Source organism: Panthera leo, chromosome B3 (assembly GCF_018350215.1).
Source record: "Panthera leo isolate Ple1 chromosome B3, P.leo_Ple1_pat1.1, whole genome shotgun sequence".
In the NCBI taxonomy this organism is placed as follows: Eukaryota; Metazoa; Chordata; class Mammalia; order Carnivora; family Felidae; genus Panthera; species Panthera leo.
Genome location: NC_056684.1, coordinates 100,351,816 through 100,375,656, shown reverse-complemented (window position 1 = coordinate 100,375,656; position 23,841 = coordinate 100,351,816). Strand labels below are relative to the sequence as shown.

Below are 23,841 nucleotides of genomic sequence, written 5' to 3'. Positions count from 1 at the left end.
CTAGTTGGTGACAGGCCTGAGTCTGGAATCCAGGTTTCCTAATTTCCTGTCCTATACTTATTTCACTCCTTATTTACCACGTTGCTATTCACTACACATCTTGAAACACACATGCTTTCCCTGATTTCTGTCAATAGCACCAACTTTTTTTCCTTCCATTTCTATGAAGGACGCAGTTAAGGATGGCTGAGATGAACAAAGCCTACTGCATCTACTTACAAAAAGAAAGAGAAAGTTATGATAGCCCAGAGACTCTGTTTTTCCATACTTAGAGCTCTACCTGGAAAAGTTCTGGAAAATTCTTATAATAGTAATAAGTTATAAAAAAAAATTCATTGGCTCTAGAGTCACTATATTAGATTATAGTCAGCAGATGGTGTGGATGACAGCAGACCTCAATTGGGGAAAGGGTAAACCATCGTTGTATCACTAGGTCCTAAGAGACAGGCTTAACACACTGGAAGTAAACAGGAGAAATGTGGCAGGAAAAATGGGGCTTTGCTCAATGTTATTGCCAATTAAACAGAACTGTTGTTCAGTTATTTCTTTGAAAGAAGGAAACAATGTTTGTGTTCATTTAGGGAAAGGCATCTTCTAAGAAGGTTGCAAAATTTTTTAAAAATATGTATCAGAAAACTCTTTGTCCTTGGAGTAAAGCCAGACTTAAGGAAGCCTTATTACCACAGGATATCTTTGCAATTAAGGAGGACCATTAAAAACGAATGCCATAGCCACCATAAGGAGCTAAGAAAATTGTTCATGTGTCATGGGCATTGGGAAGAAAAAACACAAAGCACTTTCTGAAAATGGAAATTCCCCAATTCTTGATGCTGATGCTTCCTAATTTTCGTGGAAAGACAAAATTTCTTTAAAAGGACACCTCTGTTCAATTTGAAAAATGAGTTCTGGGCTGTTCTCATGTGATATCAAGTTATACAGAGTCTCACGGTACATTAACATCACTTATCAGGCAGCGAGCTCTACTGAGAGATAGCATAATGGATGGAGGAAGTCGGTGCATTATCCAGTCCTTTCTCATGGGTTTTTCCAAAGCTAGATATGTAGCAACATGCCTGTACAGACCATTTCTGGAATTGTTACCTCATATTTAAAATAATGGTAGGCACTATGATCTTGATCTTCTTTAATCCATCCTATACCAAATTGACTAATTAATCTTTCCTTTAAAAAAAAAAGAGAGGGCTCTAAGAAGATGTTACTCTCCTGCTAAAAATCTGTCCATGTCTTCCTATCATGTACCGAATAAATTCCAGCCCTCATGAACATGGTAATTCATAGCCTCATGATTTGGCACAAATTTTGCTTGGCACAAAGTAGCATGCAATTATTGCTTTATTTTATATTTTTTGTTGTTGTTAATGTGCCAGATGAACCTTTCATCCTATTCTTTTAACTATTTTTTTAGTTTTCATTTCCTCGTTTGCTAATTTTCTATTTATAACTTCTGATAGGGGATTATTAGTCATTCCAACTTAGAACTAGGTACTCTTTTACCTATTAAGGCATGTAATCTTACATCAAGAATGTTTATGACATCTTTTTCAGAGTCGATGCTATTAACTTAAGGGTGAATTTAGAAAGTCAAAACACTTACAGCTTAATTGGTAGGACCAGAGTTTGTCTTTCACACCATTCATGTCTAGAATCTCTTTCTGGATGGTTTCCTTCTCACCCTCTGCCCTTGCTGTCTTCTACCGGAGTCATATAAAACTACCCAGAGTTTTCTGGTTCCAGATATTTCATAAATTGACATTGACCAGCCTTAAGAGTTCTGATCCTTTGTACTTTTACCATTCTGATAAACTATTGAGAATTATTGGGTTAGTTTAAAAAAAAAAAAAAAGAGCTGTCTCTGCCCTGGATGCCCTAGCTAGACCTGGGTCTTAAGATTTTTGAAACCTGGGTGAGTATATGTGAGGAAGTGGTCATTTAAGAGCTGCAAGTTCTTTTGCACCCAGAAGTGGAGACATCTTTCTTCACTTTGGAAGAGACTAGTAATTGTTCTTGAGAAAACCTATTAAGATGCTTCCCCTTGTTAGTATGTTAACTTGGTCATGGATGCTATACGATCACATACTATTCTGTGGTGGTTGACCCCAAGCTTTAGCTCTGAGGCTTTTTGTGTTATTTTGGGAATGGTGGGAGGACAGGAAGAAGGAGAAGAGGAGCTGAGAGTTGTCTCTCGGAGTAGAAACTGAAGAGAAAGTTTGAAGCGGAAGCTTTATGACTCTGGGCAGAGCAGTGTGTACCCACTAGGTTCAGAGCTGGAAAGAGGACTGACCCTCCCTCCTCCCAGCTCAGCCTGGCACTGCTCTTGCAGGAACCCAGATTGGAGGCGGCTTTGGGCGAGTCAGAAGACAACACCTTGGCAAGGCCACCACCAACATCAGGAGGGGACAGCACCAGTAGTGAGACAACAGCAAGGTTCCTTCAAGCTACTTGGAGGCCAGGAAGGGCACGGGGGTGGACACAGTATTGCCAGAACAGGGGAGAAGGGACATGGTGGATGAGGATGCTTATTGTGGTAGACAGAACAAACTGTAAGCAGATGTAAGCTCTCCATTGGGGACCAACAAGCAATATTTGGAAATATTTGGCTAGCAATCAAGTCAGTGGGGATTCAAGTCATAATTTGGGCATTAAAAACTTAATATGACCTCATATATACTTAGTGAAAAGCCTGACCATATCAGTTGCACACACTTTAAGGATACATCTATGAGGAAAATGCCCCTACCTTCATTACGTAACTCAAGAAAGTACCTCAGATTACAGGTATATGTGAGACCTGTTAGGAATGAAAAACACACCATGGCAGGCCTATTGAGGAACTATTTTATTTTTATTATTTTTTTAAGTTTATTTCTTTATTTTGAGGGAGACAGAGATAATGTGAGTGGGGGAAGGGCAGGGGGAGAGAAAGAGAGAATCCCAAGCAGGCTCCACACTGACCCCTGACAAGCCCCATGACCCTGGGATCATGACGTGAGATGAAATCAAGAGTCAAATGTTCAACCAACTGAGCAGATTTTAAAGCAGATTGAGTTCTGCAATGCCTTTCACATCAAAATCCAAACAGTGACTTACAGAGGATGAGCCCCTGGTGAGCCCATGTGAGAATGATGACAATATCATTATAGGTCATGGAATGGAAGTGCCCTGGGTCAGCAATATAGACTGAGTGGCAATTATGAGCAAGACCCTGTGCCAGATGAATCAGGAGCTATCAAAGTGCCTATAGTTGGATTGACTTAGGAAGGTCCTATCTGCAATCATTCCAGGGACTTAGGTCTGCTATTTTATTTAAGATTTTAGTCATAAGTAATCTCTACACCCATGTGGGGTTCAAACTCACAACTCCCAGCTCAGGAGTTGAATGCTGTACTGACTGGGCCAGCCAGGAGCCCCAAGCCTGCTCTTTAAATACAATGGATTGTAATCCTCTCAAAGAAGCTCCCATTGAATAACTTTTCATTTTTTTCAAAATACATTAGACGTCTTCAGTGTCTACATAATTATGGTTTTATATTATTTGGCTTTCCAACAATCTGTATGTACGTTCCTCTCCTACCCCACTCTCTGTCTTCTAGTTCTTCAAGTCCTGGATCAGCATGGACATGATTCTTTCTGCCTGGAATATTGTTTTGCAGTCCCCCTCCATTCTCCTCTTTCAGCTACCTTTTATTTACCTTTCAGGTCCTGCTTTAGGCGTCTTTTTGCTGCGGGGCCTTCTGTGACTGAATGTCCCCATTCTTGTCTTCTGAGTACTGCAACAGCACCCTTCCAGGCTTTTCTCATGGCTACTTTCAGCTTTCCATCTGCCAATTTTTTTAAATTATTTTACTTACTTACTTGTTTATTTATTTATTTCTTTAGAGAGCACATGTACAAGCAGGAGAGGGGCAGAGAGAGAGAGAGAGAATCCCAAGCAGGTTCCATGCTATCAGCTGGGAGCCCAACATGGGGCTCAATCCCACCAACCCTGAGATCATGACTTAAGTGAAATCAAGAGTCGGAGGCTTACCAGACTGCTCCTCTATCTGCCTATTTAATTGTCCACTTTGTCACTGGACTCTGAGTTTTGCCCCTAATTCAGTGCTTGACTCTTACTTAATAGGCATGCGGTATATATGTGCCCATTTCAACTGATCTTTTGTCAGTTTCCCCTAATAACTGATACCCCTTAAGAGAAAGGTCATATCAATTGTTCTTGATTTTACAAGTAGAAACATCTTGCTGAAAGATGCCACTGAAATTAAAATTCCATTTACATCCTTTTCCTCTCTAAGAATTATGATGAATTCCATGTTTCGCCTCTGACTCAGACTAAGTCTTCAAACAGCTCCAAGAAAGTTTCACTTAATCTTAAAATTCATTTAGCACTAATAGGGTTCTTGTAATTTTCATGACCTTTGAAGGAGATCAGAAATTTGCAGATATCAAAGAATCTCAGAGGTCCCTGGACTCCTCAAAAGACAATTTCAACATACATGGAAGAGTATGTTGAATTTTTGTTTTTAGCCCCACAGGCTGTGCCACTGTTAGTAAGAAAGCCAGCAGCATTAAGTAGGGGAGAGAGCAGAGTTGCAAAAAAAGATTCCATGTGACCTAAAATTTAGGTCTATGGCCTCTCCTCAGAGTTTCACCAAAGTATGGGAGCCAAAAAGAGTTTGTGAACAGCTTCGAAGAAAAAGATACAAGTAATTTTACAAGCCGTTTAAGGATTGAGAAGTTGAATTACCTTTGTTGACGTCTGTGTGGATTGGCCAATAGTTCTGAGAAGAACAGGTTTAGTAAATGAGGAATCACAGGGCTAGTTGAAATGTAAATAAATAAGGTACTTGGGGTGCCTGGGTGACTCAGCTGGTTAAGCGTCAGTCTTTGGCTTGGGTCATTAATTCGCGGTTCACCTGTTTGAGACCTGTGTTGGGCTCTGTGCTGGCACTCAGAGTCTGGAGCCTGCTTCGGATTCTGTGTTCCCCTCTCTCTCTGTGCCTCCCCTGCTCACACTCTGTCTCTCTCTACTTCAAAAAAAAAAAAGAGAAACGTTTAAAAAAAATTTTTTTTAAATAAGGTACTTTACGGGGAGACTGGATGGCTCAGTTGGTTAAGCGTCCAACTTTGGCTCAGGTCGTGATCTCACAGTTCATGGGTTTGAGCCCCGCATCAGGCTCTGTGCTGACAGCGTGGAGCCTCGTGCCTGCTTCAGATTCTGTGTCTCTCTCTCTCTCTCCACCCGTTCCCTGCTCATGCTCTCTCTGTCTCTCAAAAATAAATGTTAAAAAAATAAAAGGTACTTTAGATGCTGAATACCACTGATTCTACCTCACAAAACTTATAAACAAAAAGGAAGCCAGAGGGGGAAAGGGAAAAAGAACATTAAAAAAGGAAGGCTTGGAAATATAGGAAGATATCGTGTTGCATAATGTGTTTGCTGCCAGTAGTAGCAGGTGACAGTCGTGGAGGTTCTGCAAGTGCTTTCATATAGATTAGCCTGTTTTTTTCTTAACTAATCCTCGCCACAACAAAGTGAGGCAAGTATTGCCATTATTTCCGTGTAACTGATGATGAATCTGAGCTCAAAGTTCACAAAGCTAATCTGACAGGACTGAGAACTGAATCTAGGTCTGTCTGCAACCTCTGTGTGATTTCAGTGACACCCGTAGATAGTGATTTTACTCAAATCAGCAAGTCAATAAGATTGATGTGGTCATACGAGGAGAAGGCTACTTGGAAAAGAGAAACCTCTAAGGCAGTGAGAGAGGTCAACACTACATTACTCTCCATTTTTTAAAAAAATGTTTATTTATTTAGGGGGAGGGAGGAGGACAGAGAGACAGAGAGACAGAGAGAGAGAGAGAGAGAGAGCAAGAATCCTGAGCAGGCTGCACACTGTCAGCGCAGAGCCCCTCATGGGGCTCAAACCCACTAACCGTGAGATCATAGCCTGAGCTGAAATTGAGAGTCGGATGCCAACTGACTCAGCCATCCAGGCGCCCCTACATTACTCTCCACTTTAGTTTACTTTTTAAAAATGTTATTTAATTATACAAGTAACATACAAATGTATACTCATCATATAAAGTTCAAAAATATAGAACTTAAGATCTAACTTCATTTCTTCACCACCTTCCAGGACTAGCTATGTGGGTAATTTGGAGCTTATTCCTTCAGATTTTTACTCATGATTTATGTGTATATGGGTGAATATATATGTATACATATGCATATATGTATATTGTACACGTATAGTGTAGATTTGTGTTTTTAATGTAAAAATAAGATCAAACCACAGATCACTTTTCTGTGACTTGCTGTTTTCACTTAAGAATATGATTTGGCAATCTTTCTCTACCAGTACATTCTTTTTAACTGCTTTTTGCACAGTGCCCCATAGTCTGAGATATACAATAGTTCATTTTGCCATTCTTCCCAATGTCAAGGTATTTCCTATTATGGGTTGGATTTTGTTTTGATTGTTGTTTTGTTTTCAAAACAGATATGATCTACTTTGAATTATATTTCCTAGTATTATGTCTCTGTCAGAAAGGATTTAGTAAAGATACTCTCTCTCTCATTGCCCCTCAGAAATGTTTTGCAGAAAATCTGTGACTTACCTGTGAAATTTCAGGAAGGTGTATACATAGTAAAGTTTTACAATAATATATCATCTAATAATTAACACCTAAAAATCTAAAGATGAAAATAAGGAATTCCCTTTGCTGAATAATGCTTTATTTCCTTTTTACAGACAAAGAATATTAATATCCAAATATTTCATCTTATTGAGATTATGGATCACATAACGATCTCTAGGAAAGTGTAGAGCTGAACTGTGGTCCATCTTTATTTTGCAAATATAAGGGACTTAACCCAGTATGTTTTATTTCCTGATTTTTTTTATTTTTCTAACCTCACTTTTCCCTTCTCCTATTTTCTCACTTATATTCATTGTTTTTAATGTATTTCTAGAAATCGACTCAAATTCTTTTTGAATAGGTGAGAGGATGAACAGATGATTGGATGGATCAACAGACAGAAATTGGTGAATGAGCCAAAAGGCAGCTTTTCCTGGGCTACCTCTGTCAAACATTATTTTTCCTTATTTGTATAATGTTTATTTTTGCAATGAATTACTGCCTTTACTACAGTAAACATACCACGGAATCTCCTTTGTACCATATCCTTTTCTGAATTTGGAATGTTGAATTCCTGCATCTATATTTATGGTCTTTACATTTACTATTTTCACTTAAATATATAAAAGCTCTTTGGTAAAAATTAATCTAGTCATTTTTTACATGCTTGACAAAGCTGTTTAAGCACTTGTGCTTGCATATAAGCATTTACTGTTTATAGTGGATCAACTAGTATCCCCCCAAAATTCTTGTTCAGAATGTAGCTGAGAACCTCAGAATGTAGCCTTTCTTGGAAAAATAGTCTTAGCAGATGTAATTCGTTAAGATGAGGTCATACTGGGTTAGAGTGGGCCCTAATCCAATGACCGGTGTCCTTTAAGAAAAGGAAGGACTGACATACAGACACGCGAGGAAGATCATGTGATGACAGAGGCAGAGATTAGAGAAATGCAACTAAAGGTGAGCAACCATCAGAAGCTAGGAAAGAAGCATGGGACAGTTCCTCCCTCACAGCCTCCAGAAGGAACCAACTTTGACAACACTCGAAACTGTGAAAGGATGAATTTCTGTTGTTTTAAGCCACACAGTTTGTAGAAATTTACTTATGGCAGCTCTAGGACACCAATACACTGTCCCTCTATATCTTCATTAAGATTACCTCCAAAGAACCAAGAGCATCTCAAGAGGTTTATAGTTTCTAACCTGAAAGTAAGGTAATATGAGTGATCAGGGCTTATCATTTCTAACTCGAAAAGTATAATAATATGAATAATCAGATAAAGGACTGTGAGCTCTCATTGATGATTAGTAATTAGTTTGACTCTGAAGTTCTAAACTGAAGAAGTAAAGAAGTGAATTGTAAACATGAGACCATTGTTACTCATTTCTTATATTTAAAATACAGGTTACTTAATCTTAAAGAAGATTAAATTTCTGAAGAACTTTGCTTTCCTACCATCCTATTTTAATTTGTAAATGATATTACCCTAATGTCTTAAAAGTATGGTTCAAAAAGCAATGGGAAAGCTGTGAAAGGGGTCTGTGGGCTTGTAAGTCTACAGTCATATATTGATTGACACTTGAAATGCTGACTTATGATGTAAGAATAAAGACGCTGTCTTAAGCAGCAGTTACAACACTGAATTGATTCTGCCACTCAGTCCTTTAAAAACTCAGCAAATTACTCAGAGTTGCACTAGTGGAAATCCCTACTGAAACATAGCTTCTTTTTTCTCTCCTTTCTCACTTATTATATGAGAATCAGAATAAACTACAAATATACAAGATACTATATCTAAGTCTTAATAAAACTTATGATTATCAATTATTGTTAAAGGTAATTGATATGAATTATATACTATATGTACATACTATGTATGAATTATATACCATATACTTTGTGAATACATAAATATTTACTTTCAGTTTACCTCTGGGATAAGATAGGAAAAACTCCTGGAGCACAAAAGTCATCAAATGCATCCACAGTGGATGCATAATGCAGACCTCACAATAGCCTATGGTCATAGTCTAACTCACTTTTCTATAATGAAAGGGCAGGGATATAGCCAAATCTTCTTTTCCGATGTAAACAAGCTAAGGATTTTGTGGTTGCCTCCATTAAGAATGCATCAATATTGTATTGATCTGCAATCTGTTTCATTTGAATATATACCTTCAATGCCATTGACCTTTATTTCCAGAAGGAATATAAAAAAAATTGGGGGGCACCTAGGTGGTGCAGTTGATTGAGCACCCCACTTCAGCTCAGGTCATGATCACGCAGTTCCTGAGTTCAAGCCTCACACTGGGCTTGCTGCTGTCAGTGCAGAGCCCTCTTTGGATCCTCTCTCCCCCTCTCTCTGCCCCCGCCCTACTTGCACTCTCTCTCTCTCTCAAAAATAAATAAACATTAAAAAAAAATTTATGGGGTTTTGGTAGGAACAATTTTGTGGTCAGACCTCTTCCAAATCTTTAAGTAAATGCATTTGATAATTCTACATTTTAAGTGTGACTTCAATTAACACAAAACAAACCATCAGCAAAATAGCAGTAGACAATAAATATTGGTTGAATGAACAAATAGAAGGATGAATGACTTTATTCATTATGTTTTCGTATGTTATTTCTGCTCACATAGCTACATTTTTATTGTAATTTGGCTTCCTCTATTGATCTGTCTTTAGGGAAAGAATGACTCCTGCGGTCATTCTGCATTACAACTATATTCCTTATAGAAGCTAAAAAGTTGGCATTCTGGGTTTATTTAAAGGTACCTCTAGACTGGGAATGCTTCACTGTAGGGCCTAGCTAGTACCTGGAACTTAGCAAATCACTAATATATATTCAATGAATGTTCCCTGCTTTAGTCTAGTTTAGCATTCCATTTAACCTGTGCACCCAAAAAAGACACCCTCTGTCATGGTCTGAATGTTTGTGCACCCTCCTAAATTCACATGTTGAAATCCTAATCCCCAAGGTGATGGGGTTAGGAGGTGGGCCCTTATAAAAGAAGCCTCGCAGAGCTCCCTCGTTCCTTCTGATACATGGAGACCCAATGAAAAGATGACTGTCTATGAGCCATGAAGATCTCACCACACACATCTGCTGGCACCATGATCTTGAGCTTCCCAGCCTCCAGAACTGTGAGAAATAAATGTTTATTGTTGATAAGCTATGCAGTTTATGGTATTTTGTTAAAGTAGCATGAAAACACTAGGACATTCAAACTGGATAAATAGTAATCCTACAAAAATAAAAAGTACAATAAAAATTGTAATGTAGTGGATGGCTTATCAAATCGGAGATAGAGCAAATAGGGGTATGGCTATATAGCCACCCTCTTTCTTCATTCTAAATTTTCCATCACATACTTTGGACAAAGTCAATTCAAATATGGGTGTGGGTTATTGGCTCAGTATAAACCGCATGGCATAAGGCTACTCCTGATATTTTTATACAGGTGAAAATGGATTAAAATGAGCAACAGGGAAACCTTAGAGAAAAAAAGGGAAAGGGGGTATAAAATCACACCATGTAACTTTCAGGAGATAAGGAGGGGAAGATGGTTGTTGTTGCTAGATAGCCCCAGTCATATATATCTAATGGGGAAGAGAAGATGGCAGGATGTGCAGATGAATTACTTCAGTCTTTAATAGTACAAACCACCTGCCTTTGCCTCTTTTTTCTCTCCCACGCTCACAGGAACTCCCCCAGGCTTGGTTCCACCTCCACCTGGTTATTGCAGCAGCCTAGATACACAAATACCAGAAGTCTGAATCAATCAAACTTATTTGGCTTACCCGTAGGAGGCTTGATCTTGGGTAATGACTAAAATATAATGCTTTACATACATACCATGAATGTTCAGATACTGCTGTGTCAACTGCATACAATAATAATGTAGAGTAGTGATAAGGAGTCACCTGACACCTATGCCAACAAGTTCGGACTGCACAGAGGAAACCTTCCCCCCCTTATCAGGATATTATGATCTAAAAAGATACTCAAAAGAGCAAAAGTAGGCGAGTAGTAGCAGGAAGGATGATTTTTTTTAAGCAGGAAAGAAAGCTGAGAAGAGCAACTTCATGGCCTTTGCCTCGACATGGCTAAGGAATAACAAGCAAATAAGCACATACAGTTGCATGAAATTAGAAATTATATTTTCACGTATCTTTTACTCACTGTCAGCCTGGGGTCAGCCACACGGGTCTGTCCTTCTAGTTCGGCTCACTTCCAAGAGGCAGAAGCAATCTCAACTCCCCAAAATACTGAGTGACATCTCCCTTCACCAAAGTCTAAACCAAAATAGTGAAATCAGAAAAGAATGTGGGATTCCCTTCTCCTGTCAACTGGATTGTGGGGTTGTTTGTTTTTTTGTTTTTTTTTTTCATCATCTGTGAGGATCAAGAGCCTCTTAAGTCTACCTAAAAGAGTATGGCCTTACACAATGGACCAGAAGAGGATAACTCCCAGATTAGGGGACAGGAGTCCCCAAGATGGTGAAAACATTAGGGGGACAAGTGAAATTCAAGATTGTGAAAACCACTACCCACGGTTTACTATCAAGATTGCCTATGCCAGAGAACTAAAGAAAAATGGTGGAAATCTTGATATGATCACAACATTTAAACAATAGAAATATGCATTTAATACAAGGTAGAGAGTAATCTTTTTTTATAAAGGATAATATTCATTAATAGGAGTTGTATGGTCCTAATGAGTTAACATTTGGCTAAAATAATCAGAAGTCATACAGGTAGGCTATGCTCCATCAAGAAACCTAAAGAAATAGACATATTTTAAACGTTGTTATCTCTTATTTTGAATCCACTTCATGGTACTTATCACACCCTACGATAATGTATCTGTTTATTTGCCTATATCCCCCACTAGACTATAAGGTCCTTAAAGAAGGAACTGAGTCTCTCCTGTTCTCTTTTTTATTGACACCCAGAACAGAGGTGACTATCAAAGCACTGTAGAATAAATACTTTCATGGGAAGTAAACAGAGCAAAGCTCATAACTAAACTTCATATTCTGCATGTTGTCATAGAAAGACTGGAGAAGAAACTGAAAAGCAAGCATTCAGAAAGCAGTATAAATGGAGATGAGGGTTCTGATCTTAGATGTTTGAGTCAGGGCTGCAGTGTTCAGTCGGACAGGTTGTTCACTACATAAAATTATCTTTTGGGCAATGGCACAAATTGGAGCAAAACAAACCATACTCTGCTTTCCAAGATATGAATTTCAACACTGTTTTGTATCTTACCTTGCACACAGGAAGCAATGTCCTTTCAAATTCATCTAACACTGTACAAGCTAGAGATCATCCTGGTTTAAATTATGACTTAATCTAACAGGTTAGATCACAAGGCAAGAAAAACTGCCCCAGGAATCTGATTCCTCCACCAAAGGAGTAAAAGAAACAGTGAAGACTGTCTGGTCATGAATTGAGAACACTGAGGTTGGAGATTGTTTTTCTCTGGATTCTCAACATAGGGTGATGTGCTTATAAAATTACTTTTTTGTAGTATAAAATAACTACATAGGGGAGCTTCAGCATTCAATCTGATCCCAGAATGTAAGCTGCAGAATCAGAGATGTGTAAAGAACATGAAGAAACTGTTGGATCATAGAATTCCATTGCTGGAAGACATTTTAGAGATCATCTGGTTCAATAATCACTTCATTTTACAGATGAGGAAACCAAAAAGATCAAGGAGATGAAGTGACTTGCCTGTGGTTAGTTAGTAAAACTAAGTCTAGAACCTAATGTTTTCTGGCTTTCAAAATAATAATCTATCACAATCGGTTGCACTTGCCATCATTATAATGAACGTTGATTATGCACCCACTGTGTGGGAGAGGTTGAGACATATGGACTTGGGTCTCCATCAATGGCCTAACAGTGAGGTTGAGAAAACAGGAAACAAGTATTGAAAAATAAACAATAATATGAGGTGGCTTCTGAAGAGAGGTTTAGACTCCGGTTTCTGAGTGGCATTGGTGATGTCAACATTAGAGATCGCACGTATGCGGTGGGGTGCCTTCGTGTGGGCCTACAGCTCTGGAGGAACCAGAGCTAGGTGACTGAGAAGGTCCAAATGAGGACCTAAGATCACAAAAGCAGTGTCAGGAGAACTCAACTTCCAGGGGCCCTCTCGTGTACCATGAGCCCTTGGGCTCATGACCCAGATTGCCAGGATGAGTGGGATAAAGCTTCTCCTCATCTGGGCTCTGAACCTCAGAAAGGCGGGGGCCGAGGCAGGTGTGCAGGGAGAAGAAAGGGGAGGCGTAAGAGAATTGAGAAATCCTAAGAGTTGCAGGTGCCCTGAGCTGACCCGCTACCGCAGGCCAGAGGGGAAAGCCACGAGGCTAACGCCAGGCGCCGGCAGACGAGATGCTTCCGGTGCGGCGCGCGCGGCCCTAGGGGCGGGGCCGGCGCTAAGCACCGCCCACGTCGGGCTGCGCGACAATGGGGCGGGCCTTGGAACGTGCCTGCGGCTGCCGCTGGCCTCCGAGGGGCGGAGTCACCGCTGCTGCTGCTGCTGCTGCTGCCGCCGCAGCCCCGGTTGGGATTTGAAAGATTAAAAACTACCGGTGGAGAGGGCGACGGCGTTGAATGTGTGGCGGAAGCGCTGGGGGCCGCGGCTCGGCGCGGGGCCGGGCAGCCGGCGGCGTCTCCACACGATGAATTACCCGGGCCGCGGGTCTCCGCGGAGCCCTGAGCATAACGGCCGGGGCGGTGGCAACGCAGCCTGGGAGCTGGGCTCAGATGCGGAGCCGGCGTTCGGCGGCGGCGTGTGCTGCTTCGACCACCTGCCCGGCGGGGACCCTGGCGACGGCGAGGTGCCCCTGGCCCTGCTGCGCGGAGAGCCCGGGCTGCACTTGGCGCCGGGCGCGGAGGACCACAACCACCACCTGACGCTCGACTCCTGTCTCAGTGATGAGACCTACGACTTCAGCTCCGCGGAGTCCGGTTCTTCGCTGCGCTACTACAGCGAAGGCGAGAGTGGCGGCGGCGGCAGTTCCTCGTCGCTGCACCCGCCGCCCCAGCCGCCGCTGGTCCCGTCGAGCGCTGGGGGCAGCGGGGCGGCGGGAGGAGGGCTCGGGGAGAGGAAGCGCACCCGGCCTGGCGGCGCGGCCGCCCGGCATCGCTACGAGGTAGTGACCGAGCTTGGCCCGGAGGAGGTTCGCTGGTTCTACAAGGAGGACAAGAAGACCTGGAAGCCCTTCATCGGCTATGACTCGCTCCGCATCGAGCTCGCTTTCCGAACGCTGCTGCAGGCCACGGGTGGCCTGCCCCGGGCCGGGGACCCGGACGGCGACCCTGTGTGCGGCCCAGCCTCCAGCTCGGGGGAGGACTACGATGAGGACCGCGTCTGCGGCTTCTGCCCGCGCGGCGCGGGGCACGAGCCAGAGATGGAGGAGCTGGTGAACATCGAGCGGGTGTGTGTGCGGGGCGGCCTGTACGAGGTGGATGTGACCCAAGGAGAGTGCTACCCGGTGTACTGGAACCGTGAGTAGCCGGCCGGGGGAGGGAGCGGGACGGGCTGCTTCTGCGGGGGCCGAGGAGCACCCGGGTGGGTTCGGGATTGACCGCCGCGGAGAGGGAGGCGTTTGAGGCCTGGCGTTTGGTAGGAGCAGGATGGAGATTAGACCCGCAGCGCCGGCAGGTGAAGGGTGAATGAGCAGATGGCAAAATACAAGCCGCCTGGGGTCAGTAGAAGATACCGCCAGGGTAGCGCCTCCTGGGTGAGCTGGGTGCTGCTGCCATCCCTTGGAGGTGATCCAGGAACGGATGCCCAGCCCGAAGGTTTAATTTCGTTATCCTACCTGAGCTTTGTCCACCTGGGGATCTGATTCAGTCTTATTTACTCTGAACTGCCTATGATTTAAAGAGCAGCCTGTCCTCTGAAGTGGGAATGCTTGAGGTGATCTGCACGAGAATCAACAGTTAAGTTATGGGCTCGGGGAAAAAAAAAAAACAGTACAGCGGGAAAGGAAAGGAGATAGGTGGTTTCCACCGGGTGCGTTCGGGAGAAATGAAGAGCAGTGCTGGCAAATGGGTCCGCTCACTCTCTGTGGAATACTCGTTTTTGTCTCTTAGGTTCTTGTTTACGTATTCTCAATTTGCCTCCTAACCTTGAAAAGTGGCAAGGCCTATGCCTTGGTTTCCTCATTTATAAAATAGGGATACTTGTATCTACGTCGTAGAGTAAATGAAATAATGTACCTAACTGGCCGGAAACTGTGCTTGGCACACGTGTGATATAGGTTAACAACGGGTTCTTCTTCAATTAGATAACAACACAAATAAGTTTGTAATTAAATTAGATTGAAAGCAAATGTTACATACGTAATATATGTATATTCTACTCTAATGAAACTTTTGGCCACCAATAATTTGTAATATATAGTTTTAGTTTTATGGGCCTAGTGTCTTAACTCAGATGTCTTCATTGACTGTTACTAGCCTTAGGTCTTCCATGTATTTTATAATATCTATTTTGTATTAATATATATTGGTGACTTAGCTTCCTTTCTGTATTTTAAGCAATTTATAGGCAGAGTTCACCTTTATCTTCATACTCTCATTGAGCCTAGTGCAGTAGATATTTAACAAATAGGTATTGAATTGCATGGGTGATTCTGATAATGTTAAAACATTCATATGTTAAGCCTGAGTCCCTAAGATAGCAATTACAGTATGTATCAAGTCACCAAATAAAATAAGCATGGCAGAAAATTAAATTTCTCACTGACATTGAAGGCATTTGTTAACATTTTCACAAGGCCAGATTCATATGGGATTTGTCACATCACTCCCTTTAATTACAAGCTCACTAAGGATGGGGTATGCTTATGTTCACTCATTCATTTATTCATTCATTCAGCTCTTTACTTCTTGCCAAGTATTTGTGTGTGCATAATACAGTAGTCTTGTGAAGGCATGGGAAAGGTGGAAGAAAGGACAATCCTTACTCTGCAGGAGTTTTCCACTTAGTCTTTTCAAATGTCCTAGACATCACTATAGATTTTTTTCCTTTGAATATAGAAGAACAGGACTTAGTGGAGCCAGAAAGTTGGGTAAAACTTTGCAGGGCATCCTTGGAGAGGAGTCTGGAGACCAAAGAATGAATGAATCCTACCCTTAAATTGACTAAAGTATGTTCACCTAGAATGTTGCGTACTCTTTTGGTTTATGATAAAATTGTTAATGCTTGCATACTGCTTTACTGTTTATAAAGTGATTTTTCACATTCTTTCATAGTGATATCATTCTCTTTATGAAGAGACAGCCTCAGTGAAATTAATGAACTTGTCCAAGGTTACTCAGCTAGAAGTGATGAAGCATTTTAAAGTCTAGTGTGGTGTCCAAAGAGCATCTGACCCACCCACCACCCAAGGGTAATGGTATCAGGAAAGCTTCCCACATAATGTAAGACTGAGTTCTAAAGGGTGAATTGAAGCAAAAAAAAATTGGGGAGATGCAAGGAAAGGCTTTTCAGCCAGACGGGGTAACATATGCAGGGACAGAGAAGCATGAAATTACATGGCATCTGGAGGAAATTAGGGCTGCACCTACAGCAGCCAAGACACATAGGGTAGGCTTGGGATTTGACCATAACAGAGACAGAGTTGTTTGGTCAAGGGCAGGTGGAAATTGTGAAGGGAGGACCTGCCTTTGAATGGTACATCTGGGAGAGTAACTAGGAAAGGAACAAGATAGATATGCAATGCTAAAGACTTTGAACCTTATCCTGTGAGTATTAAGAAATGAAACAATTGAAAGTTCTCTATTACTTAGGTGATTAATTCAAAGGTTAAATTGAAGAGTTGGGAAATATTACAATGGTCTTGTCATAAATCAAGAGAAAATCAGTGAGGGCTTAGAGAAGTTAATCTGAAAGGAAATGTGGACTTAGTCTTCTCACATTTTCTTTTCAAAAGCAGATAGCCAACAGACCAGTTATAAGTTATAAATTAATTTGTGTTAACTAGCATGACAGCAACACCTATTTTGACTCCATTTTAGCATTTTCTAAATACTTTTCTGTGATATACAATCCTGTGGGTGTCCCAGGCCTTCCTTATGAGCTACAATGGAAATACAGTAGTGCTTTTTGTCCATGTTTTACCACTCCCCACAAAATCCCCACTCCCATGTCACTTTGCTCCAATTGGTTCTTCAGGTCTCTGTATTATGTAAATTCTCACGTTTCTCTTGCGGGGGAGAGGGGTCAGTCCCAGTATGGTCTCTTCAGCTTTTGCAGCTTCTGACTTTCTTCTCATTTTACTTTCTTAACCTTTCTGGAAACTTTCTGAATGGTGGCAATGAAAGTTTAAAAAAAAAAAAACAAAAACAACTCCTGGGGCACTTGTGTGGCTCAGTTGGTTAAGCGTCCGACTTCGACTCAGGTCATGGTCTCACAGTTCCTGAGTTTAGGCTGTACCTCAGGTTCTCTGCTGTCAGTGCAGAGCCTGCTTCAGATCCTCTCCCCCTTCCCTCTAACACTCTCTCTTTCTCTCCCTCAAAATTAAATACACATTAAAAAAATTAAAATTTAAAAAAACTTCCAAAAATTCCTACAAAGTGGTAGTAGGATTCCAGTGCTGATTTGGGCTTTTTGTGACCTAATTGAGCCCACTACACCTGGGTGTCAAGGCCAGTAAGTTAGTTATGCTCAGTCTAAAAGAAATGTGTCATTTATATTTGTTCTTCCTTTTGAACTCTTACTAGCAGATAAAATTTGAACCAATTTTGGGTACATGAATCAGAAGGGAAATAGAATTTGTCTTCTATAGACAGGAAGCCAATATTATTATATATGAAAAAAGTGTTGTAGGAAATTTATTTTCATTTTATTGTCTGTTTGGATATTTTTCTTACTGCCTGTAGACATTGTAGATAAAAATTGATTATTGCTGAGTAATGGCTAAGTGAACTCCCTTGTTCCCCTTCTTCCTAAACTACTTGTAGCCATTTCATAGGCTTGTTTTGAGAATTATTGTATATAACGTGCCTGGAACAATGGTTGGCACAAAGTACTAAGTTTAACTCTAACTATGTGGATCTCAGAAAACAATAATCCTTATTTGTAGAAACTCACATGAAAGTTAATAAGGTTGACCAGTGCCAAATTGTCAAGTACCCGAGGTTTGTTGTTACTGGCCTTTACGTCATCACAGGTGAAAGAGTGTTTGTAAAGAACTAGCAAGAAAGTGGCCCAAGCATTCAGTAATAGTGGTGGAAAGGCATATGGAACATTATGGAGATACTTAATGAGTTTAGAATAGTCTCAAAGCAATTCTTATGGCAGTGATGTGTGCATTATGCACAAGGGAGTATGTAATTTCCATTTATTGACTAAAGTTATTTATTTGACCAAATATTTATATGAATGTGTAGTTTCTTCCCCCTCCCCCACTTTCTGGTATACTTGAGGTCTACTTGCATTATTATAATTCGAAACCATTTTCAAACATTTTAGAAATTAACCAGTCTTCATGATATATTGAGGAAAAAATAATACTCCCACCAAAATGAGATAGAAAAATAAGGGTTCTTTCTGAAAGTACCCAAATTAAATGGTGTTTATTAATTCAGCATGACTGTAACCGTCTCTTCGGTCTTTGTCATTTAAGGGTTAATAACCATAATAATTAATAATCATTCGAGGCACAGGGCATCATGGGAAAGTAATGGAGTCCAACCTGGTAGAAGGCACTCTTTCTTGATCAGTTTCTGCCTCCAGTAAAGCAAACTATAGGGAGTAGAGACCAGATATTGTCATGCCTGATTCTGAAAAAGTGTTGAGTCTTTTCTTTTTAACTGCATTGTCTCCCAGTAGCCCAGACTGGAAAGCAGCCTTGGGCTGTATTGGAACCCTGGCTGCTCAGGTTTGCAGAATCCTGGCAGAAGTTTTCTGAGAACCCTGTTTTAGATCAAGCCTGCTTTAGACTGCATTTTTCAGTGACCTCCTGAAAGAGTACAAAGATAAGAATGACACTGAGAGATCTGTATGGAGGGCAGGACTTAGTACAACCTGGCCAAGGTATTCAGGACTTTTGTTTTCCTTTACATTGTACTATTACTTTAAAACTGATCTAGTTATCAGTTATTGATCCACCTTATTTGTATATGGCACAAATGTAATAATGCATGTTGTACACGTGCTTTACATAAATGTTCAGAGTCATTGGTATGTCTTTCTTTACTCCATATGTCACCCCCCCCTTTTTTTCCCTCCTTTACAAGTTTTTCATAAAAGAGAACTTTCGTACTGCTCCTTCTTCCAAATCTTATACCCTGGGTCTTTTATCTCCACATCACACCCTATAGTTTCTGCTTTGCTAAGATCTTTGATGCTTTGATGTCTGGAACTTTAGGGGTGATCCTTTTCTGATCGGGGGTGGGGGAGCTGGATGTGCTGGTCATGGAATCCTCATAAAATTATGGACACTGGGTGAAGAGAGTAGGGAGATAGAAGGGAGAGGGAAATGGGAAATGCACTCACAGGAAGCCTAAGATGATTATTGGGGCAAAAGAGGTGGTGAGGTAGACAGTTCTAGAATCCCTGATAGTTGGGAAATCTAATCTAAGTCCTTTATCTTTTATGAGTGTAATAACATTTAACCTGTACATGTTATCAAGAGAAACTTCATCACTGATAAAGGGTATAAATACTAGTCTCTCTCTCTCTCTCTCTCTCTCTCTCTCTTTTTTGGCCAGGGTACATCTCTAAAAGCTAAATTAAAAGTGGAACAAGAAAAAACATCATTTTTTTAGAGCCAGTTTATATAACTTACAATTCTACTCTTTTGTGTCCACTTTGGTAAAGGGAAATTATACTCACAAAAGATGTTGAATCACTGACAAATGAGTGGATTAATGGAATGAAAGGCAAAATGTAGATACTTTTTGGTACTCCCAGATTAGGGGACAGGAGTCCCCAAGATGGTGAAAACATTAGGGGACAAGTGAAATTCAAGATTGTGAAAACCACTACCCACGGTTTATTATCAAGATTGCCAATGCCAGAGAACTAAAGAAAAATGGTGGAAATCTTGATATGATCATATAAAAATAATTCTATTTTATGTACTGCTTTCTAATTTTATCAGTTGCCATACAAGAATAAACTATATATTCATTAATATTTATTCTAATGTCTTATTACATTAAGATATATCTAGATAATCTTTATAATCATTGTATGTTTGAATAAAATCTGTCAAATGACTTGAGGCCAGGCCAGCCTTTGGAAATTACATTGTTATTGGTACTTCTGTACCCCAGGACTTCAGGTATCTGGAAATCTTAGACAAATATAAATTCCATCTGAATGGAGATCTTTTCCAAATTGTTGAGAGTTAAGAGTTTATTTGCTAAAGTATAATTTTAACTATATGAATGGGAATCTCTCTCTAATATTACTAATTCACTTTTTGGCCACTTCTCAGTGAACCATCATTGTGAAAACTGATGTAGGATAGCACTTGAGACACATGATATGGGACAAAGAACTAGATTAACTGTGCCAAACATACATCTTCTATATCATATGCTATGGAAGGTGCTGGTCAGTAACTTTAGGTGATGCACAGGGAGCAGAATTGGAATTACTTCTAAGCCTTCATATTACTCTTTATTACAAATGATCAACTTTCAGTTAGTATTTTATTGACTGAATCCATTATTTTCTTCTCATTCTATAGAATTGCTTCTAGATAGGCTTCTAGATAGGGTATCTCCTGTCCTCCTATTTCATCCATCTAGATCTTCACTAAGGCTCTGGTATGTTTTAACATTAAGTACCCCCAAGTTTGTTTATGCTTTAGAGAACAAAGTCTTGGGGCTCCTGGGTGGCTCAGTCATCTAAACAGCCCCTACTCTTGATTTCAGTTCAGGTCATGATCTCACAGTGGCAAGATCTCCACACATGGAGACTGCTTAACAGTCTCCCTGTCCTTCTGCCCCTCCCCCGCATGCACCCTCATGTGTGCACTCTCTCTCTCCCTCTCAAAAAAAAAAAAAAGAAAAGAAAAAACAGTCTTGCTGTGAATCAAAAGACAGTCATTGAAAAGAGAGAGTCCTTCTTAAATATGGAGAACAAACAGAGGGTTACTGAAGGGGTTGTGGGAGGGGGGAAGGGCTAAATGGATAAGGGGCATTAAGAAATCTACTCCTGAAATCATTGTTGTGCTATATGCTAACTAACTGGGATGTAAATTGAAAAAATAAATTAAATCAGAAAGAAAAGAGAGTCTACTAGGAAGAGATTGTTGAGGACCACTCAAACTGAAGAAAGCACAATATGGCTGTTGAAGCACTTTTAATGGCACTCACTCTACCATGCCGCTGTCCTGCTGAAATGAACCTTTAGGATATGGTTAGCACTAAATAAGGCAGGTGTGTATGTCTGTAAGGTTTATGAACAGATGCTTGCCTTTGCTTGACATTTTCATTGTATCGCTAACCACGCTTACTCTTTTTAAATCTTTTTTTTTTTAATGTTTATTTATTTTTGAGACAGAGAGAGACAGAGCATGAACAGGGGAGGGGCAGAGAGAGAGGGAGACACAGAATCTGAAACGGGCTCCAGGCTCTGAGCTGTCAGCACAGAGCCCGACGCAGGGCTCGAACTCACGGACCGTGAGATCGTGACCTGAGCCGAAGTCGGCCGCTTAACCGACTGAGCCACCCAGACGCCCCACTCTTTTTATATGAGGTTAGCACTACTACCCATGGTTCTGTTCTTTGTCTTTCACTAGAAAAAATTGGGACCTTATATTTTAGAATATCTTTTTTGGATAGAGTATATTTTTATTTTTAACCTGTTTGCTATTTTGCCTGTCATTTTGTATAAACTACATCACGCACTACACTTTTTTTGGTGGGTGAGAAAGGTGTTACTGTACTTCACATATAACAAATGTTCCTAATCCTGGAATACTGGATTGAATTGTTTGGAATTCTGATTGCCCGACAGGATTCTGTCTTTCATGGACAGACCTAGAACCCATCAAAATGTAGGGTAGGTCACACATTAAGGGTGGATCTGGTTTACAACCTTTGTTTTCAAAATAGCTTTTACCCTACCTCAGCTCATCAGTTTTATCTCTGCCACTTCCATTTCAATTCTTACTAGTTTTTCTAGAGAGGCAGCATTGTATCTTGTTTATGAATGTAAATGACCACTGGAGTCACCCGTCTGGGTCAGAATCCCAGCTCTGCCATATACTGTCTGTCTGTGGGCAACTTAAATTCTCTGTGCCCCAGTTCCTTCTGTAAAATGTGGATAATAGGACCTACCTCCTAGGATTATTGTAGTAAATGTGTTAAAATATTCAAAGATCTTGAAACATCTCATGATAGATAGTAAGTTCTATATAACAGTTAGTGTTATTACTTCTCCATTTTCCTGCCTCTTCTGTCCTTTCAAATTTACAACCCACTTGACATTCTTGGCTTTCAGCTCTCCTATTTCAATTTGTAGTCTCTTTCCTGACATAACCTTTTCTTTGGCCTTGACTCTTGGTAATCGACTCGCAATTAGGCACAGTCCTAGAACAACCCCTTGTGAACTGTCGCTTGCTCCTATGAGAAACCCTGACAGATTTTTGCCTAGTCTTTCAGGCCCCAGAAAGAGCTGTGCTGCTGTCTTGAGCTTTCCTGGTTTGTGCATCAGAGGTGTGCACGGTTCTCTTACAAATCTACTGACTGTGGGAAAGGAGGCATTCCTTCACATGAAAGTATTCTAAGTTTTTGAGCATCTACTTTTTTTGGTATGCGGCTCCTGTCACCAGCTGTGGGAGGTACTGACTTCAGCCCCAAAGCTCATTTAGAACATCTCCACCAGCTACCAGGATTTTTAATACAATAGAGAAGTTGACGGCTTTCTAAAAGACTGCTCAGTTTTCAGTTGAGGCAGAGCCAGGAGTGTTCTTGGTCTTCTGCCATGCTGGCAAGAAAGAAGTGGCCCATAATTCCTTTTACAGTGGAGACTTCAATATGAAAATTTTGAAGCAATCGATTCCTCTTAATTGACCTGCAGTTGAACCAGTAGTGGTAGGAATGGCAGCTAGGTTCTGGCACCAAGAGTAAGATCTAGCTTCAAATATGAATCTACCTTTAGTCCAGGGATTTGAAGGAGCCATCTCTCACCAGCACTGGCAATAAAAGCTGAGTAGGCTCAGAAAACAGATCTTTGTTGCCAGTTTCCCTCAGTTTGAATCCTTGATTTATCATAGCCATATGACTTGAGGCAAGTTATAATCTCTCCATGGCCCAGTTTCTCCTGTGTAAATGGGATAATAATCCCTGCTTCGTGGGGTTGTTATAAAGATTCTGTTAAAATTCACATATGTAGAGTACTTAGCATAGTACCTGGTTCAATAAGTGTTAGCTATTATATCTAAGCCATGCTGATATATTGGCTATTAAACAAGAAACCTAGCTTCTGGAAATTAAAAAGTGTGTGGTTGACCTATTTTATTTGGGAAAAAGAAGAGTGGGAATATATGGCTCAACCAAAATTATTTCAGCCTTAAATGTGATGACCATATACACCCTTAACACATATGTACACACATAGCCCCTCCCCCTTCCCCCTCCCTCCCCCTTTTCTATAGATAGATCTCTGTGTTCATTTTAAACCTCCTTAATCTTACCCACCACCACCATTCTCCCTCCAGAGTTCTGGGAATCACAATGAAGTACCACATTACAGGGACCTTAAGTCCTCTTGTAGGCTCTGACGTTGAATAAAATTAAGACCTTTCAGTGTGGTGAGGACAGTGAAATACACTTCAGCCTTTCAATCACCTTTACTGGGTTCCCTTGCCTGTGGAATGGCATCCAATCTTAGACCAGTACTTTGCAGTACTTTCATCGAGCCTAACAGTCACTGGGAAGATTATTAAAAATGTAGATTTTTAGGGGCGCCTAGGTGGCTCAGTCAGTTGAGCGTCTGAATTCAGCTCAGGTCAGGGTCTCTCAGTTTGTGAGTTTGAGCCTCACATTGGGCTCTGTGCTGACAGCTCAGAGTCTGCTTCAGATACTCTGTCCCTGTCTCTCTCTGCTCCTCACCTGCTCACGTTCTCTCTCTCAAAAAAATAATTTTTTTAAAAATGTAGATTTTTAGATCGCATCCTTGGAGATTAGAGTCAAGA

At 40.8% G+C, this 23,841-nt stretch overlaps 1 protein-coding gene across 9 annotated transcripts in view; it reads left to right on the top strand.

Moving 5' to 3' along the window:
- Positions 1 to 13,206: 13,206 nt before the first annotated feature.
- DDHD1 (DDHD domain containing 1) overlaps positions 13,207 to 23,841 on the top strand; it is a 106,489-nt gene continuing 95,854 nt past the window's right edge. For 5 of the 9 annotated variants that reach the window (XM_042943267.1, XM_042943265.1, XM_042943264.1 and 2 more), the window contains exon 1: positions 13,208 to 14,182. In XM_042943267.1, coding sequence (XP_042799201.1) covers positions 13,354 to 14,182 — 829 coding nt within the window. In that variant the 5' untranslated portion in view covers positions 13,208 to 13,353. Of the gene's footprint in view, positions 14,183 to 23,841 lie in introns of all 9 variants that reach the window. The other 4 variants (XM_042943262.1, XM_042943260.1, XM_042943261.1 and 1 more) reach the window with 2 other exon arrangements.